This window comes from Gopherus evgoodei, chromosome 5 (genome assembly GCF_007399415.2).
Source record: "Gopherus evgoodei ecotype Sinaloan lineage chromosome 5, rGopEvg1_v1.p, whole genome shotgun sequence".
NCBI classification, from domain to species: Eukaryota; Metazoa; Chordata; order Testudines; family Testudinidae; genus Gopherus; species Gopherus evgoodei.
Genome location: NC_044326.1, coordinates 31924944 through 31944834, shown reverse-complemented (window position 1 = coordinate 31944834; position 19891 = coordinate 31924944). Strand labels below are relative to the sequence as shown.

At 41.9% G+C, this 19891-nt stretch overlaps 1 protein-coding gene across 7 annotated transcripts in view; it reads left to right on the top strand.

Annotated features, from left to right (window-relative positions):
• The window catches only part of FAM184B (family with sequence similarity 184 member B), a 96352-nt gene that overhangs the window by 24646 nt on the left and 51815 nt on the right, over positions 1-19891 (top strand). For 6 of the 7 annotated variants that reach the window (XM_030563884.1, XM_030563880.1, XM_030563879.1 and 3 more), the window contains exon 2: positions 17721-18491. The exons of the other annotated variant lie outside the window; for it this stretch is intronic. In XM_030563884.1, coding sequence (XP_030419744.1) covers positions 17721-18491 — 771 coding nt within the window. The remainder of the gene's footprint in view (positions 1-17720; positions 18492-19891) is intronic. 7 annotated transcript variants of the gene reach the window in all.

The window sequence follows — 19891 nt, the reverse complement described above, 5'->3', positions numbered from 1 at the left end:
ACTCGAAACTTCAAAGCGCTGCCGCGGGAGCGCTGCCACCGCAGCACTTTGAAGTGTGAGTGTGGTCGCAGCGCCAGCGCTGGGAGAGAGCTCTCCTAGCGCTGCATGTACTCCACCTCCTCATGGGGATTAGCTTGCAGCGCTGGGAACCATGCTCCCAGCGCTGCGGCACTGTTTACACTGGCGCTTTACAGCGCTGTATCTTGCAGCGCTCAGGGGGGTGTTTTTTTCACACCCCTGAGCGAGAAAATTGCAGCGCTGTAAAGCGCCAGTGTAGCCATGGCCTTAGATCATAAGCCCGTAGAGCAGAGACTGCCTTGGGTGGGATTTGTTGGTCCTTGAAGAATACTGCAAAGTTCACAGCAGGCCAGAGTGAGGACTAAGCAGTGGGGCACTAGCCTCGTAATACTCACATAAAGGATTGGAGGGCCTTTGCAGCCTATTTAATCTGTCTGTATAGCTTTTTATACTGAGCTCACATGGTGGAAAATGGAGATAGAAGTGTGTGTGGAGACAAGGGAGGAAAGTGAATGAAGCCCATATCAAGAAAGCCATAAAGTGTGAGCTGAGAGTAGATCGATAGTTGTACTGTCTCATTCATAGTTACTCAAAAATGATATGGAGGCGGGGTATTTGAATGAGAGAAAAATCCTTCTTGAAGAGTTTGGTGAAGGGAGAGGGAATGATGGGAGATGCAAAGCGAGGAGGAAAATGAGAAGAAGTAAAAGCTTTTAAAATAAACATAATGTAACAAAATTCTCACTGAGGAATGACCATCCACAGCCATATAATACTCAAGGAATTTGTGTCACAGGGTGGGCTGGTCCCTTTAAGGGAGTTTGGGCTCAGTTTCACCTGTGCCTGACCCACCTCTCAGAGCATGAAACCCAGGCCTGCTGTGAGCTATGAGGGTAGCCTGTAGTGGGGTGAGCAGAGCTAATAGGAAAAGCTGTGTGCTGAGAGGAAGGCTAGCAATGGGCCATATAACAAATGGAAGCTGGTGGGAATAGCTGGAAGGATAACAGCTTGCTGAGGAAACTCCTACATAATCTGTGGTGATTACCTGTGAGACAATTACAGAAGCTCAGAAAAAGGGTGAGTAGTGGAAGGGGCCCTTCATTGCAGGTTAAGTGAAACTAGAGTGAAGTATAATATTATGAGGTGGAAACACAAAATTAATTCACTGTATAGTAAGTTTTTCCTTTTAAAAATGAACCCTAAACAGTTATTAAATCACAAAACCTATGTTTGTATAAAAATACATATTGAGTTGTGAATTCCTATTTTTCTTCAAAAGAAATACCCATGTTATATCAGTCAGCCAGCAACTTTGCCATGTTCTATCAAAGTGCCTTACAAATATTAATAGACTTGGGGTTTCTTTGAACACAAGCATTGTGCTGCTTTAACTGTAGGCTCAGGCCTTGTCTACACTACACAGTTTTGTTGACAAAAGTCAGGTTACATCAACAAAACAGTGGAAGTTTACAAACAACAATGCTCCTCCCACCGATTTAACTCTCCTGCTGTGCCGACACAATAAAACCACATCAACCATTTTCGTGACAAAGTTAGAGCAACACAGTGTCAGTGTAGATAATGCACTTGCTTAAGCTGCTCTAAGTGACCTCCAGAAGATGTCCCACGATGCCCATCATGACCACGCTGGTAAACAGTTTCTACTCTGCTGCCCAGGTACACAGGCATCCCCCTTTAAAGCCCTGGGAATTTTTGAAATTCCGCTTCCTGTTTGCTCAGCATGGACAGGTCACATTGCATCTTCCCAGCTGACCATGCAGCAAACACACTCTCAGCTTTCTGCAGCAAACACACTTACACCTGGAGTACACCAAAGTTGCTAGGAGGGAAGGCTATGCAGTGCAGCTCCGATCCAGCCGTAGGAACTTTGACACCTACAACCAAATTACTCATGTCATGGCTGAGAAGGGGCTCGAAAGAGACATGCAGCAGTGCTGTGCTAAGATCCAAGAGCTGAGGCAGGCATACCAGAAGGCAAGGGAGACCAACCATTGCTCTGGTGTGGTGCTGAAAACATTCCACTTCTACAAGCAGCTTCAAGACATCTTCGGCAGCAACCTCACCTCCACTGCCATAAGCCCCGTGGATACTCTGGGGGGACTGGAGGCAGATGAGTGATCCCTAAGGATGAAGTGGTGGATGAGGAAGCTGAGCTGAAGGAGGATGACAGGCTCGTCTGGTGGCATGGTGAGCCAGGACCTTTTTTTGACTCCAGAGGGATCTAGCCAGTCCCAATACTCTGGCTCTGGCATGCCTGAAGCAGGAAAGGGGAGCACTAGTAAGTACTCATTTTTCTTTGATAGTGCACGGTTATATGAGGTTGAGGTGTCCTTTCTTTTGTTACATGGTGCAAGTGGGAGAAGGGATCGAAATTAACAACATAAGGTACTGTTTGTATCTGCTTCGTATTCCTCTTTGCAGCAAGGCAGAAGGGACCCTACAGAAAAGTTTGTTTATGCACACCGAGATCTCCAAGGAATCCTGGATAGAGATCTCTAGGAAACTTTTCTGCAGATATGCTGCCAAAGGTTCCTTGACAGAGCTGCTTTGTTTCTTCCTCCGTTGCAGGAAACTTTGCCACGCCAATCGGCAATTACTTCCAGAGGAACCAAAGCAGCACACATGCGAGCAGCATATAGACCCGATCTGAAGCCGCACACATGCAGGAGATGCACCCTGGCATCTTTAGTTACCTTAAGTCGTGTGATTTCAGCTTTGATCGCCCCCACCTGTGGAAACTGGTGCCAGTATTCAGAATAGCGTCCCCAGGCACATGCATTGATCCCCTTTTGCTAAAACCACACAGACCCTTTGTCCAGTCATGCTCCCCTCCCTCCAGATCGAACTCATCATGTTTAGTGCTGTGGCTGTGCGGCATGCTTGCCAAGGGAAAGTGAGAAAGTATGTAGCGTTCATGATTCAAGACTGTGAGTGCGCACACAGCACTGACTCTGTGTATTGTTTATTTTGCTTCTGCAGATGTGCCCTTGAGGGCACTACACACTGGCCACTACACACCAGCGGAGCACTTCTGCCAGATAAGGAGGCGAACGAGGAGGGGAATGGAGGACTTGTTTCGCTAAGCGCTGTCATCGTCAGATCAGGCCGATAGTGAGCACAGAGTGTGGAGAGAGACAATAAACAAAAACCTAGAACTGGATAGACAGGAGTGGAGACAGGACCAGCAGCAGATAATACAGGGACAGGAGCGGATAATAAAGCTCACGGAGATGCTGAGGTCCCTGATTGTGCTGCAGGTGGAACATATGAATGCTTGACTCCTCCTGCAGTCCCTCCAGAACTGCCTTTTTTGCCCTCCCCAAACTCCCCTCACCCATTCCTTTCACATTCCCAGCTCATCGCAGCACTTCTTGCACTCACCCCTAGGGACATTTTCCCTAACGACAGCTGGACTTACACACTGCTGTGAGATCCTTACTTCAGAGAGTGCTGTCACTGTCATGTCCCTTGTAAGAAATGTTAATTTGTATATTGCTGTTAAGTAAAAATTGAGTCTTACAAAGACAGAGATTCTTTTTTGAGGATGGTTGCAACAGAAATTCATACACAATGGCAATCACCACATTTGCAGACTACAGTTAATGCTCATCCAGGAATCATTACAGCTGTCATTCAATGTGGCACATAAACAAGGTCTGTCTCAATTCATTACAGAAAGACACATTACTGGGGCTCATTGTCAAAATGCTGCTTCAAAGCTTCCCTGATTTGAGTAGCCCCTTGTTGTGCCCCTCTAATAGCCCTGGTGTAAAAATCAGTCGCCAGGTGATCCACCTCAATGCTTCACCCCAGGAAACTTTTCCCCGTGTCTTCACAAATGTTATGCAGAGTACAGAAGACTGCTATGACCATGGGAATATTTTCTTTATTGAGTCTAACCTGCCAAAAAGGCAGGGCCAGGAAGCCTTTAATCTGCCAAACGCAAATTCTATGGTCATTCTGCACTTGCTGAACCTGTTGTTGAAGCACTCCTTGCTGCTGTCAAGGTTTCTGGTGTATGGGAGTAAGGGGTAAGCTGGAACACCCAGGTCACTATGGGCATTTCCACATCCCCTATTGGAATCTTCTGGTCTGCAAAGAAAGTCCCTGCATGCAGCTTTCTATATAGGCCAGTGTTCCTGAAGATGCTTGCGTCATGCACCTTCCCTGACCATCCCATGTTGATGTCAGTGAAATGACCTCAGTGACCCACCAGCACATACAATACCACAGAGAAGTAGCCCTTTCTGTTGATGTACTGCATCACAAAATGATATGGGCCAAAATTGGGATATACGTCCCATCTATTGCCCTGCTGCAGTAAGCAAATCCATTGCCGCAAAGCCATCCACTGTTTCCTGCACATTGCCCAGAATCACAGTCCTTCGTACCAGGAGGCAATTAATGGTCCTCCACACATTGCAAACCCTACAATGGACTTTCCAACTCCAAACTGATTCGAGACTGACCAGCTTCCACACAGTAATAGCCACTCACTTTTCCACCATTAGGCCAACTCTTATTTTAGTGTTCTTGTGCTGCAGGCCTGGGGTGAGCTCTGGACAGAGCTCAAGGAAAGTGGCTTTGCACCTATGAAAGTTCTGCAGCCGCTGCTTAGCATCCCACACCTGCATCACAATCCGATCCCACCACTTGGTGCTTGCTTCCTGAGCCCAACAGCGACACTCCACCATGTGCAGCTGCTCCATGAATGCCAGCATCAATCTTGAATTGTTTCTTTCCAGGGAGCACAGCAGGGCAGGCACCACGGATTCCTGTGCAGATTCTCAGCCCATGAAATACTGCAGGATCAGCCACATTGTGTTCATAATGCTTATCCCCAGACTGGTGAGCAGTGCAGGATCCATGCTTTCAGGCAAAGATGGTAGGCACACAGTTTACAGGGGAAGTTGAAAAACGGCACGAAATGCAGTCAAATGTCCTCGGAATTATGGGACAGAGAAAACTGCATCATGGTGCAGTGATCCCACCCCCATGATGCACTGCAATCCATTCCCAGAACTCCTAGTGGGAGAAGGTGGCAATTTGCACAGTGGAAAAAATTGACATAGCTGTGCCAGCACAACCCCCCCAGTGTAGAAGCAGCTATGCTGACAGAAGAATGTTTCTGTCAGCATAACTAATGTCCCATGGGGCGGGGGGCAGGTATAAATACATGAAAGGATGGGAGTCAGTCTAATGAGATAAATCAAGTAACAGCAGGATACCAAGGGAGGAAAAAAACTTTTGAAGTGGTAAGAGAATGGCCCATTACAGACAGCTGGCAAGAAGGTGTAACAGTAGGGAGAAATTAGTATTGAGGAAATTAGGTTTAGGTTTTGTAATGACCCAACCACTCCCAGTCTTTATTCAGGCCTAATTTGATGGTATCTAGTTTGCAAATTAATTCCAGTTCTGCAGCTTCATGTTGGAGTCTGTTTTTGAAGTTTTTTTTGAAGAATTGCCACTCTGAGGTCTGTTATTGAGTGACTAGAGAGACTGAAGTGTTCTCCCACTGGTTTTTGAATGTTATGATTCCTGATGTCAAATTTGTGTCCATATATTCTTTTGCATAGAGACTGTCTGGTTTGGCCAATGTACATGGCAGATGGGCTTTGCTGGCAGATGATGGCATATATCACATTGCGAGTGTGCAGGTGAATGAGCCCCTGATGGTGTGGCTGATATGGTTAGGTCTTATGATGGTGTCCCTTGAATAGACATGTGGACAGAGTTGGCACCGGGGTTTGTCGCAGGGTTTGGTTCCTGCGTTGGTTTTTCTGTTGTGAGGTGTGTAGTTGTTGGTAAGTATTTGCTTCAGGTTGGGGAGCTGTCTGGAAGTGAGGACTGGTCTGTCTCCCAAGGTCTGTGAGAGTGAGGGATCGTCCTTCAGGATAGGTTGTAGATCCTTGATGATGCACTGGAGATGTTTTAGTTGGGGGCTGTAGGTGACGCCCAGTGACCTTCTGTTACTTTCTTTGTTGGGCCTGTCTTGTAACCCCTCTTACTCTGCTGCAGTCCTCTCCCAGGGCTGATTTCAAGTCCTTCAGGGCAGGAGCGGGTGTCCACCCCGCTACAGTGACTTTGCAAACTAATTAATTTGCAACCTAGATACCATCAGATTAGGCCTGAATAAAGACTGGGAGTGGTTGGGTCTTTACAAAACCTAAACTTAATTTCCCCAATACTAATTTCTCCCTACTGTTACTCACACCTTCTTGTCAACTGTCTGAAATAGGCCACTCTCTTACCCTTTCAAAAGTTATTTTTCCTCCCTTGGTATCCTGCTGTTAATTTATTTATCTCGTTAGACTGACCTAACACTTGGTAAAGCACCCCCATCCTTTCATGTATTTGTACCTGCTCCTGTATTCTTTACTTCATACATCTGATGAAGTGGGTTCTAGCCCATGAAAGCTTATGCCCAAATAAATTTGTTAGTCTTTAAGGTGCCACAAGGACTCCTTATTTTTTTTATGTTAAGAAAAGTCATAGATGATACTAAGTCACGTGGAATCGCAAACACCAGTGAAGGAAGAGAAATAAAACAAAAGGAACTGCAGAGGGGGAAATATGGACAGAAAGCAACAAAACTTGATTCAGGTTGGAAAACTGCATGCAAGCACATATGGAGAAAACTAGTCCAAAATGTGGCTATTGAATGGGAAGGAGAAACCTGGAAAACTGTAATATTGAAAAAGATCTGGGAGGAAGGAAGCATAAAGCTGCTCCACAGTGGTTTATGTAGGAATTCTGCACAGGCAGAGGTATTGACAGGATGGCTAATTTCTGTCTCTAATTTGTGTCTGCAGTTCCTACCTTGCTTTACAGGGTGGGAAGAGCTCCATAAACCCTACTGGACCACATGAAGTGGCTGCACTCTGGTCTGACTAAATGCTCAGTGCACAAAAGTCAAAGGAGTAAACCACTGAGTGGAGAACTCGAGCTTCCGGCCTCTGAGAAGTCATGCATCCATCCTGATCTTCCCTCTCTGTAGGGCTTTCCTCCTGCTCTGTGGGAACGAAGAAGGCCCAGAGCCTTCGTTGTTCAAAAATAAATGCTTATTGTGCAGGGAGAGCTGTTTGTGAAAGAAGAGAGAATTGCTGGAGTTTCACTTTCTGTCTTTCCTCACTGTGAGTTCCAGGAGGTCTCATCTAAGCTGCCTTACTGATGGTTCCATTTCAAAACTGTGAGCAAGGAATTCTTTCTTCTTTAAGATTTCCTAGCTAACTGTCAGTCATCCATGAAAGGCCCACTCCTGGCACTGCATGTGCCCAAAGTTATGGTGGGTAGAATTTGTGACTCTACCTCTGGACATGGGGAGGAACTTGAGGCTGCATAAACACTATCACATGTCCCCAAAGGCTAATCCCACCTGCACAATATGCATTTAGGCAGGCTGTGGAGGGCACAGAAGACTGTGTGTCCTAGGTTAGACCTTCTGATTCTATGATTTATTTTTCCTTTCCTGAAATTATTTGGATACTCTACTCGTGGTGCCTTTTTCACCACCTCCCCTTCCCTGGAAACATAAAAGTACCACTACTGCAGTACATTTTTACTCTGCAAATTCTTAAACTGGCTGAGCAGTTATTTCCAATACAGCGCAAATTTAGCATGCGTCTATATTTCACAAAAGAGACATCCAGCTGGCCTCACTTTTATTCATAGACCTTAATGTGATTAGCAGAATGATAGACTGCTGAGGACATAAACAACTTGGGTATCGTGTGTCCAATATTAATCTTAGGAGTGCAGGAACATTTCAGCTCAGATAAGCAAAAAGAGCACAGTGGGGAGATGAATGTATGCGCTTGTCTGGTTTCTGGGGCACTTTAGGTGAGCTCAAACATTTTAATTTAATTTATAAAATTTCAGTTGAATGCAAAAACAAAAACAAGGTACTTTTCCCCCTCCCCCACCTTCCCAAAATCTTAACAAGAACAAGGAGGAGGCACAACCTAGGCAACAGGCACAGCAAAAGAGAGTGAATAGTAATCTGAAGCAAAGTATTCTATACTTACAATCTCTTAATGCACCGCTGCTGCTATGTATTATTGATAGCAATATAGAGCTCATGCAGGAGAAAAGGGCATACACTGGAATTTCCAGGATATAAAGTCCCATAATTTGATGGTGAAATTTTGCTAGAATAGATTTAATAATGTGGTGGTTGATGGATAAAGGCTTAATATAAGATTACTTCATTATGCGCTGGTAAACAGAAGTCAACACCACGAAGATCAGTGGTGATTCATGATAACGTTAATGGGCTATGATGGAACAGTTTTATCTACTATTGGCAAGTAAGTGAGCCATGAGCTATGGCCAGTGAGCAAGCTGTGTTTGTTTCTGATATATATACACAAGTGGAATTGTACTTTGCAAAATCTCTCTCATGGATGTGATAATAGTGACTTGAATTTATATAACCTGTGAACCTGCATGCTCAAAGCAGTGTTGCCAACTCTTGTGACATTAGGTAATTTTTTTCTGTAGCTTTTAGAATCAAGAGATTTCAGGAGAATTAAAAAATAAGTTTCTAGCCTTCATGGTTATAAAGGCAAACCTGAAAACATGACCCGAGTTCATCCTAAAGGTTCAGAAATCAGAAGGCAAGTAAAAAGCACCTCAAATTTATTATATTTTTTATAAAACCTCATGACTTTTAAGTCAGTCTTATGATTCGGGGGACTGACTCATGGTTTCTGAGTGCTTGAGATTGACAGTACTTCAAGGGCCTCAATCCTGCAAATACAAACATTGAGTCACTTTACCATTATTCAGTAGGACTATTCATGAACATAATTCTGCCTATGGGTATGTCTACACTGCAGCTAGGATCATGCTTCCCATTCCCAGCTTGAGCAGACACAGACATGCTAGCTCTGCTTGCAGTGTAGCTGGGGTAGCACAGGCAGCAGTTTGGACTAGTCAACCAAGTACAAACCCACCTGGACCTCTGTGTACATAATGGGGCAGCTAGCCGAAGCCTCCTTCCATGCTACCCCTGGATAAACTGCTATTTTTAGCACACTAGCTGGAGTGGAGCTACTGCATGTCTGCTTGAACTGGGAAGTACCCTCCCAGCTGCAGTGTAGATATATCCTTTATGTGTGTCTTTAGGTTCTGAGCCAAAGTGCTTTAAAAATATTGTAAAGGAATTGTATTGAATTACAGGCTATAGGCCAGCGACATGGCATTTGGATACATCAGGTCTGAATTTGCTCCTGTATGTGTATAAAACTAATTTCACCCACCATTGAACTGCAATGATGTGGACTGAGGTGACCCTCCAGACTGAAATTCAGAGAAGGTTTAACAGTGCACAGCAGCAGCACCCAACATACCAAGGTAGGAAGTTAAAAATTCCTCCTAATGATGTCAAAGCCCATTATAGCACTTGAATGTATCCTCCCAACACCCCATGTGAGGAAGGGAAATCTTATTCCTGTTCTACAGATCAAGAAACTGAAGTAAAGAGGGACTAAGGCCCACATCCTCAAAAGTATTTAGATGCCTAAATAACACTTGAGGATCAGGACCTAGATGACTTACCTAAGATTATACTTGAAGTTTTGGAAGAGCCAGGAACAGAACTCTGGGGTCTGATTCACCACTGCATTATTCCAAGTTCATATGACTGGAACTCCACTGAAATCAGTGACGTTCCCACTGGCATAAAAGTACTGCAGAGGCAAATCAGATCCCAGAACTTCTGGATCTCAGGCCTGTGTCTTCATCATAGGAATATCTTCTTTCTGCTTGCATATGAATAAATATACGGGAAAAGGATGTCTGTGTTAACTTGTATTAAAATATTTATATGGGGTATCTGTGAAATGAATTTGTTGGTTTTGTTTTGTACCATTTATATAATTATAGCTAGAACACAGGCAGAGGAAGACGGAGCCTGTCCTTTTACTAAGGGAGACTCTGCTTCAAAAACTCATTGTATTATTTTTGGAAAGTAGCTCCTTTCAGGCAGACATAATGAAAAATGCTCTACAATAATCCACTTGGACAGTAGACAATGTAGAGTTCATGGCAAAAAACTTAGCTGCTATTGGTGGAGATGATGCTATTGGTGGAGACAGGAAGGGGGCAAATATAGTGCCCATCTATAAAAAGGGAAATAAAAACAACCCAGGAAACTACAAACCAGTTAGTTTAACTTCTGTGCCAGGGAACATAATGGAGCAGGTAATTAAAGAAATCATCTGCAAACACTTGGAAGGTGGTAAGGTGATAGGGAATAGCCAGTATGGATTTGTAAAGAACAAATCGTGTCAAACTAATCTGATAGCATTCTTTGATAGGATAACGAGCCTTGTGGATAAGGGAGAAGCGGTGGATGTGATATACCTAGACTTTAGTAAGGCATTTGATACGGTCTCGCATGATATTCTTATAGATAAACTAGGAAAGTACAATTTAGATGGAGCTACTATAAGGTGGGTGCATAACTGGCTGGATAACCGTACTCAGAGAGTAGTTATTAATGGCTCCCAATCCTGCTGGAAAGGTATAACAAGTGGGGTTCCACAGGGGTCTGTTTTGGGACCAGCTCTGTTCAATATCTTCATCAACGATTTAGATGTTGGCATATAAAGTATGCTTATTAAGTTTGTGGATGATACCAAACTGGGAGGGATTGCAACTGCTTTGGAGGGCAGGGTCAAAATTCAAAATGATCTGGACAAATTGGAGAAATGGTCTGAGGTAAACAGGATGAAGTTCAATAAAGATAAATGCAAAGTGCTCCACTTAGGAAGGAACAATCAGTTTCACACATACAGAATGGGAAGAGACTGTCTAGGAAGGAGTATGGCAGAAAGAGATCTAGGGTTCATAGTGGACCACAAGCTTAATATGAGTGAACAGTGTGATACTGTTGCAAAAAAAGCAAACGTGATTCTGGGATGCATTAACAGGTGTGTTGTAAACAAGACACGAGAAGTCATTCTTCCGCTTTACTCTGCGCTGGTTAGGCCTCAACTGGAGTATTGTGTCCAGTTCTGGGCACCGCATTTCAAGAAAGATGTGGAGAAATTGGAGAGGGTCCAGAGAAGAGCAACGAGAATGATTAAAGGTCTTGAGAACATGACCTATGAAGGAAGGCTGAAGGAATTGGGTTTGTTTAGTTTGGAAAAGAGAAGACTAAGAGGGGACATGATAGTTTTCAGGTATCTAAAAGGGTGTCATCAGGAGGAGGGAGAAAACTTGTTCACCTTAGCCTCCAATGATAGAACAAGAAGCAATGGGATTAAACTGCAGCAAGGGAGATTTAGGTTGGACATTAGGAAAAAGTTCCTAACTGTCAGGGTAGTTAAACACTGGAATAAATTGCCTAGGGAAGTTGTGGAATCTCCATCTCTGGAGGTATTTAAGAGTAGGTTAGATAAATGTCTATTAGGGATGGTCTAGACAGTATTTGGTCCTGCCATGAGGGCAGGGGACTGGACTCCATGACCTCTCGAGGTCCCTTCCAGTCCTAGAGTCTATGAGTCTATGAGAGATGCTGTCTCTGCTAGTGGAAACAGAGATGATGCAATCACCTGGCCTCAGTGAACAGATATCTAACTAGTTAGTATTTGAAGTTTGTCCTCTACCCATGCTGTGAAGAGTTTGCATAACTCTAAATATATGCCTGGTTTAAACTAGGGCTGTCAAGTGATTAAAAAAATTAATCACGATTAATCGCACTGTGAAAGAATAATAGAATACAATTTATTTAAATATTTTTGGATGTTTTCTACATTTTCAAATATATTGATTTCAATTACAACACAGAATACAAAGTGCACAGTGCTCACTTTATTTTTGTTGCAAATATTTGTACTATGAAAAAACAAAAGAAATTGTATTTTTCACTTCATCTAATACAAGTACTGTAGTGTAATCTCTATCACAAAAGTTAAACTTACAAATGTAGAATTGTTTACAAAAAAAACAGCATTCAAAAATAAAACAATGTAAAATTTTAGAGCCTGGAAGTCCAGTCCTACTTCTTGTTCAGCCAATCGCTCAGACAAACAAGTTTGTTTACATTTGCAGGAGATGCTGCCTGCTTCTTGTTTACAATGTCACCTGAAAGTGAGAACAGGCATTCTCATGGCACTGTTGTAACCAGCATCGCAAGATATTTACGTGCCAGATGGCTAAAGATTCATATGTCCCTGCATGCTTCAACCACCATTCCAGGGGATATGCATCCATGCTGATGACGGATTCTGCTCGATAACAATCCAAAGCACTTCAAACCAATCCATGTTCATTTTCATTATCTGAGTAAAATGCCACCAACAGAAGGTTGATTTTCTTTTTTGGTGGTTCGGGTTCTGTAGTTTCCGCATCGAGTGTTGCCTCTCTGCTATGTACATCGGCCAAACTGGACAGTCTCTACGGAAAAGGATAAATGGACACAAATCAGATATTAGGAATGGCAATATACAAAAACCTGTAGGAGAACACTTCAACCTCCCTGGCCACACTATAGCAGACCTTAAGGTGGCCATCCTGCAGCAAAAAAACTTCAGGACCAAACTTCAAAGAGAAACTGCTGAGTTTCAGTTCATCTGCAAATTTGACACCATCAGCTCAGGTTTAAACAAAGACTGTGAATGGCTTGCCAACTACAGAACCAGTTTCTCCTCCCTTGGTTTTCACACCTCAGCTACTAGAACAGGGCCTCATACTCCCTGATTGAACTAACCTCGTTATCTCTAGCTTGCTTCTTGCTTGCATATATACACCTGCCCCTGGAAATTTCCACTACATGCATCTGACGAAGTGGGTATTCACCCATGAAAGCTCATGCTCCAAAACGTCTGTTAGTCTATAAGGTGCCACAGGATTCTTTGCTACTATTTCTTTTGTTTATCATTTTTACAGTGCAAATATTTGTAATAAAAAATAACATATACTTTTATTTCAATTACAACACACAATACAATATATATGAAAATGTAGAAAAAACATCCAAAATATTTAAGAAATTTCAATTGGCATTCTATTGTTTAACAGTGCAATTAAAACTGCGATTAATCGTGATTAATTTTTTTTAGTTAATCACATGAGTTAACTGTGATTAATCAACAACTCTAGCTTAAACTGGTATATTTTCCTGACAGATGCTAGTCAGGTGTTAACAAACAGATTTAGGCTTCTCAGAATTCGATATGTAAATATAATGTTTCTTTTTAGGCATTTTTTTCTATTTTCATCAGTTTAAGTTTTTTCAGTTGCAGGAAATTATGGGGGTTGGACAACTTGGGGATCAGAGAATAATTATTGAATGACAGTAGATGTTGGGATTCAAAATGTTAAAGCTTAATAACTGTTAAGATACAAATTTTCAACATTATATGACAAAGTAAAACACCTTAAATCAAACTCTAATGGGTTCTCAAGCAGCATTTTTCTTACTTTGTCTAGCTGTATATTTTTATTATTAATTAATGGAATTTTTTCATCGATTTGTGTGTGTACAGTGAAATCAACATTTACCAACAAAAATCTAGCCCTTCCAAGCCTAAAAACATATTTTTGAATGCTGATTGCCTCTAGTATCACAATCACTTATGATTTTGTTCTCTTTTGATTCTCATCTCTTTCCTAACACTTCGCTCTGACCCCTTTTATCCAGTTAATGAAGCAACCTGCTGGAACAGCTCCTTCAGTGCTGGCATTCGGGTTCCTACAAGAATAATGTGCCTGACACTTCTCTGTATACACAGATCAGGCTTTTTCCCCCTGTGAGCCAGTTAACTCCATCTCCACTGCCGAAGTGAAATTTGATTTTTCTTTTAATTACCATTTTTAATTACCAGATTTAATAACAGCAAATGATTTAGAAAAATCAAATGATAAAGTGGAAGTAAAAAGGTTTATTATCCATTACACTGGTAATGCGTTGGTATATATTGTGTGCCAGTGTTTTTATCAGCATGTCATCTAACTGCTCAATTGCAGAAAAATAGGTAAGAAATTTCTTAGTGCACACATAGCTTTGGAGAAATGCTTTGGCAGCAGTAGCCTAGGTATAATGCTGGTGATTCAAAGAACAATATAATCATCTCTCCAGGTCAAGGTGGTTCAGTCTTTGCTGTCATACTGATTGGCTATTTAGGGTTGTCTTTGAAAACCACTTAAACTGCAACTAGGATGCAGCAGCGCAGTTTCACAGAGGTTTATACTAGGTTAGCTGATGATACCTTTGCTCCATTAACTGCACCTGGCTGCTTATAGTTCAGCAATTATACTTTAGTGTCTTCCTTCTGGTATATTGAGCTATAAATAACAGGACCAGTCCACCTGACTGCTTCCTATACCCTCTATGTGAGCATTTTTGATTGAGTCGGTTAGAGCATCTTACAGTGCACACAGAGGCTTCTCCATCAAAAGCCCATGACTTTGGAATGATTTTTCTGTGGCAAGGCTAAAATGTTTTTTTTTTCTTTTTCGGTTTATCTGTGTGGCTTTCTTTTGCTGGGTTAAGTTTTAGATTTTTTGGGAGTTCTAAATTTATTATTATTACGGTATTTTATTTTATGTTATTTTTAGAATTGGGACATTGTTGTCAATTGCATTTTTGTTAAGGGGCTTGGATGTCTTTGGGCATTAACTTTTAATAAAAATTGATTCTTGTTTTCTTATTTAGATGAGATTAACTGTTCATAAGATTAATGTTTTAAATTTTCTAAAAGGACTAATGATTTGGGGCACCTAATCTGAGACTCATTTTCAGAAATGCTAAGCACCTGCCCTCTGAAGATCAATATCCTTTAAGTCATTTCAATTTGAGTACCCAAAAACTGAGGTACCCATAACCACTAGTCACTTTTGAAAATGTGATGCCCTTAAATCTAATAATATTTAAATCAAAATTATACTTGCATAGTGGTTCTAGTCACCAATAAAAAACAGGATATCAATAATTTCTAAATGGCCACAATGGACAGATAAGCCACTGTCTCCCACCCAACTAAACCAACTACGATTTTGGCTATTCTCACTAGCGCAGGTTGACTCTTGTTCCTTTGTACCTGCTCTAACCTTCAGTGGAAGTTGGGTTCCTCCAAAGCCCAATTTTACAATAGCTGGTGGGGGCAAGGAGTAGCCCAAGCTCAACTGAATAGGAGGCAAGTAGTGGTGGCATACTAGAATTCAACACAGGGCTCAGCATTAAGATGTGAGTGAAAGTCTTGACCCTGTTAATTGAAGGGTTACCCAAACAAGTTACTTTGGTCATTGCCAAAGTACATGGATGGAATAAATCCCTTCCCCCTACTTTTCGAGCAGACTTTGCATTTCTGTTTCATTGAAAAACAGTTAAAAATAGCAGGGCAGAATTAACAAGATGTAATATAAAGCTAAAATATATGTCTAATGGCCAAAAGACTTTTGGCTGTTGGTTTGATTGGCACTGGGAATATGATTCTTTCACTGTCTGTTGTCATATTTTTATCCAGAAATATACCCAGATACTGCTGTACTTGTGTTATTTTTATTAAGGTCCCTTTATGGACTTTAATATTAGCAGGCATGAGTTTACATTCTGCAGGCAGTACTTGCATGTCAGCTTTTTTTTTTTTAATTGATAGCTGAAATCTGAAGTCCAATGTGTGAATGTCACACTATGGAATATATAAAATAGGACTATGGATAGCACAGAAAACTCTTACATGTGACCAGACAGACTCACGTTACCAACAAACTATCTGGAAGAAATCTGAAGATATTCTTCAGGTGTACAAAATATAGGCCCCAGACCTGCCGTTCTTACTTAGACAAAGCTCCTCATGATCTCTCAGTTGATGTTTTGCCTGAGGAGTGACCAGGGATTGCAGGACTGGGATCATATTGTGACCAAAGAGTTGGATGTGATCCTGACTCTAGATTAATGCATTTGAGGCTATTATTGGCTATAAATCATTGGTCAAAAGCCCATTGGGAGTCTTGCCATTGACTTCAGAGAGCTCCGGTCAGGCCCATAATCTCTATCATATCATGTATGTTGTACCCAGATATTTATGTAGAGCTATGAGCTTTGAATCTTTGATATGAAAAATAAAAGCAGGAAACTCCAGGCGTATGTCAATATATTAATCAATATCCTATTGAGTTTTGACACCATTCTATATTTTTATGCCATCACTTTGTATGCACATGCTTAATGAGAAAAGACATCTTATTTCACACAGGGATCCAGAAACAGCCAGGCCAGAGTAGACCAGTCCATTTACACCAGGATCCTGTCTCTGATAGTGCCAGAAACTATACCTGTTAGCCAGTAAATTCAGAAAAGGGAGCCGCTAATAAAATAAACAGAAGGAAAGCAAAAATCCATGGAAAAAATTATAACCAGACACATGTATCTGACTAACATAGATGGTACCTCTAGGGCTTTTAGTGGGAGGACATACGGGTACTAAATGACCACATCTATATTTCTGTAGTATATGTTGGTAGCATCACAGTTCAATACGGATCTTTATACATTTGCAACACAATTACCTATGCATTAGTCCTAACAAATTCCTCTAGTGCAATCTGTTCAGAAAGCCACTAACAGTAAATAACATGAGTATGCTGATGCATAAATTTTACATACTACAGCATGACTTAGAGCATCACAAGGGATTTTGAATGTATTAAATCAGTCTGTTTGACATTTATGGGGGTGACTGTTATTAACAGTTCTGGGATACATCAAAGCTTGAAGCAGAAAATGAAAAAGAAAACATCTATTACAAAATAGAGAAAAAAATATTTATAACAATCAGTTACATCCCATGGGCCTGAATCTGGTCCCTGAAGGTCAATGGCAAAATTCCCATTGACTTTGCTGGGAATGGGATTAGGCACCAAGTATCTCTTCAAAGAGAATACAGAATATTTTGCAGTCACATATTACAGCCTTGCAAGCTCATCATGGAAATTTACCAGCTCAGGCAAAAATTCTATGAATCTACCCTTCATTCCAACCCATTGTAAATTTTTAATGGATATTTCAAAATAATAATAATATTTTGTATTTATATAGTACCTTCCATATGAGGATCTGGATGAGCTTTACAAAGATTGAGTGAAACATAATCATAGGCCTGAGAGAAGAGAATTATTACACCACATTTTATAGACTGAGCAAAGTAAATTGCAGAAAGATTAAGAGCAACAATTTTAAAAATGGCCACTTATTTCTCAGCTGTTGAATGCTCAGCTTGAGCCAGAACCTGATTTTCTGCAGCGCTGAGCAACCAGCGCTTTGACTGACCTCAAATGGATTTGTGTGAACTCAGCACCTCTGGAAATCAGGCCTGTGTTTTGAGTTAGGTACAGTGGACACTCCTGAAAATTTTGGCCTAAGTGACTTGCCAAAGTTGCTTGAGGAAATCTTTGCTAGAGTCCAGAATAGATCCTATATTTCCTAGTTCTCAGTCTCCTATCTTAATCTCAGGGTCATCTTTCCTCCCTTCACGATGTTGCTTTCTAATTTGTGCTTGAGGTGCATCTGCCTGTTGTTTTCACTTTTTTCTCCTTGCTAGTAAGGAACAGTTTACATTTAACTGTTGTGATCATCATCTTAGAAATTAATTTAATACATTGATGAATACAATCGCTGAATCTTTAATACCATCAATTAAAAGATATTGTAATATTCTATTCCCGGTCTATAGGTGATATATGCTTTGAACACTAAAAATGACGAGCAGGAGGCCAGTATACAGGCTCTTAAAGAAGCCCATGAAGAGGAAATTCAGCGCATCCTTGCTGAGACAAGGGAAACCATTCTCCAATATAAATGCAAAGTAGGAGAAGAGCAGGAGCTCCGAAAGCATATTCAGACCCTTGAAGATACACTGGAGCAACACACGAGGCTAAAGGAGGAAGCCTTAGCAGAATTTACCGTGTGCAAGAAGCAGGTGGAAGAGAAGGTATTCAGAACAGAGGCAAAACATACTGAAAGGATCATTACCCTTTCCAAAGAGATGCTAGATATGAAGACAGACTTTGAAAACAAGCCTCAACATTTCAACCAAGAGTCAGAGAGCCTGGTAAATGAATGTAAGCCATTTAGGCAAGAGAAATTGGATAAAAAGGAGACAATAGATGAAAAACGCAGCATAGAGTTGCAGGCTCTAATTAATGAAATGGAAAACCTCAAGAGGGAGAACCAGAAAATAACTGAAGAATATGCTCAGAAAGCCAGCAAACTACAAGCCTCTTACAAGAAAGAAAAAGAGACTTTGAAAAAGGCCATGCAGCAGTCAGTGGCTGATACACAGAAACAGTGCCAGCAAAGAGCAACAGAGCAAAAGAAAAGCTCTGAGGCCCAGGAAGCTGCTTTGCGGCAGCAGGCAAAGAAGCTGGAGGCTGAGCTGGAGGTGAAAGGCCAGAAGATAAATGAGTTGAAGAAGCATTCCCAGAAGCTGAAGGAGAGGATGCAGGTAGAATGGGAGATGCTGATCCATCTGACTATAAAGTAGCAAATTACTAAGCCTTTAAAATTCTGTTTTATAAAAGTGTTTTTCTGCCTATAAATAGCCCTTTGAGTTAAGTGCTTTGAAAGCGCTAGAGAAGTTTAACAGAGCTCAGAAGGCAAGGGGGAGAAACGTAATTAAGTGACAGAGTTTCAGAGACAATTAAGAATCCATTGGGGAGCCTTCCCAAACAGCACCCTCGCTCAAATCTGTAGATGATGCACAGGGGGAGAGAGGTGAATCTTGTGTCTTGACTGAAAACTTATTCTCCCTCAGCTGCTAGGTGAAGGGGGCAGCAATGTTGCCAAAGTGTGGCAGGGGGTATGCAAGGAATGGGGGATGGCAGCTGTGTATCCTCCCACCCTCTGGCCATCAGCAGCCCATCCACTTCAATACGAGGTGCATTCTTGGGTAGAGAGGCTAGCCAGCAAGACAGCAGATTGGACATCAGCTGTTTTATGTTGTATGCTCCTAGTTATGACCCTCAATTTAGGTAGCATTTAATAAAGTGTGCATCTTGGAAGATTCTAATACAATGATGATAATAGGCCAGATCACTTCCTCAGTGGGGAAGAATCTGTCAGAGGGGGCTCAGAAGGAGGAAATCTGGAAATCATGAGGATCCCTTCACAGAAATTCCCTCACACTGTTCCATTGGGGACAGGGGACAGGGTTTACCTCCCCGTCAAAGCCCAGAACCTCACAGCTTCCCAGGGTCCATGGGTGGCTGGCCCAGGGCCAGACACAAGGAGCTCCTTCCCCCTCCACTGAAGCTCTGGTGCCCTCTGTCTCCACCTCACTGCCTGGCAGTACAGCTCTGAGTGAGCTGAACAGGCACAGACTCTCCTTAAAGGTGATCCCTGCTGAGGAGGGGGCTTCAAAAAATGAGACAGCCCCAGGCCACATCACCTGTTCTTTGTGAATTCCACAAGGCCAGAGGGGGAAATGAGTCCAGACGGCACTGCCTCCCTCTCCTACACACTCCAGAGAAGAGGGAGAGGGTGGTGCCACAGAGACTGGTAAGCCCTTCCATCACACAGGGCAGGGGGATTCAGTTACAAACCCTGGTTCAGCAAGGTACTTAAGCATGTAACTAACTTTAAGCAAGTGAGTAGTCCCATTGAAGTGATCCCTGCAGACCTTTCCTACATGCAACCCACTTACTTGAGCAGTGTTCAGGGTCCTGTTTTTGTTCTTAATGTAATATTTCAAATTTTAATTTTACAGTTAATTAATTCTTAATTTACAGTTGCTAGAAGGCCTGTAGGATGCAGGCCCCCATTTGGCAAATCACTTAAAATGAGTATATGCTTAATCTCAAACACCTGTTTAGGTCCACTGAAGTTAAAATTAAGCATTCGCTTAAA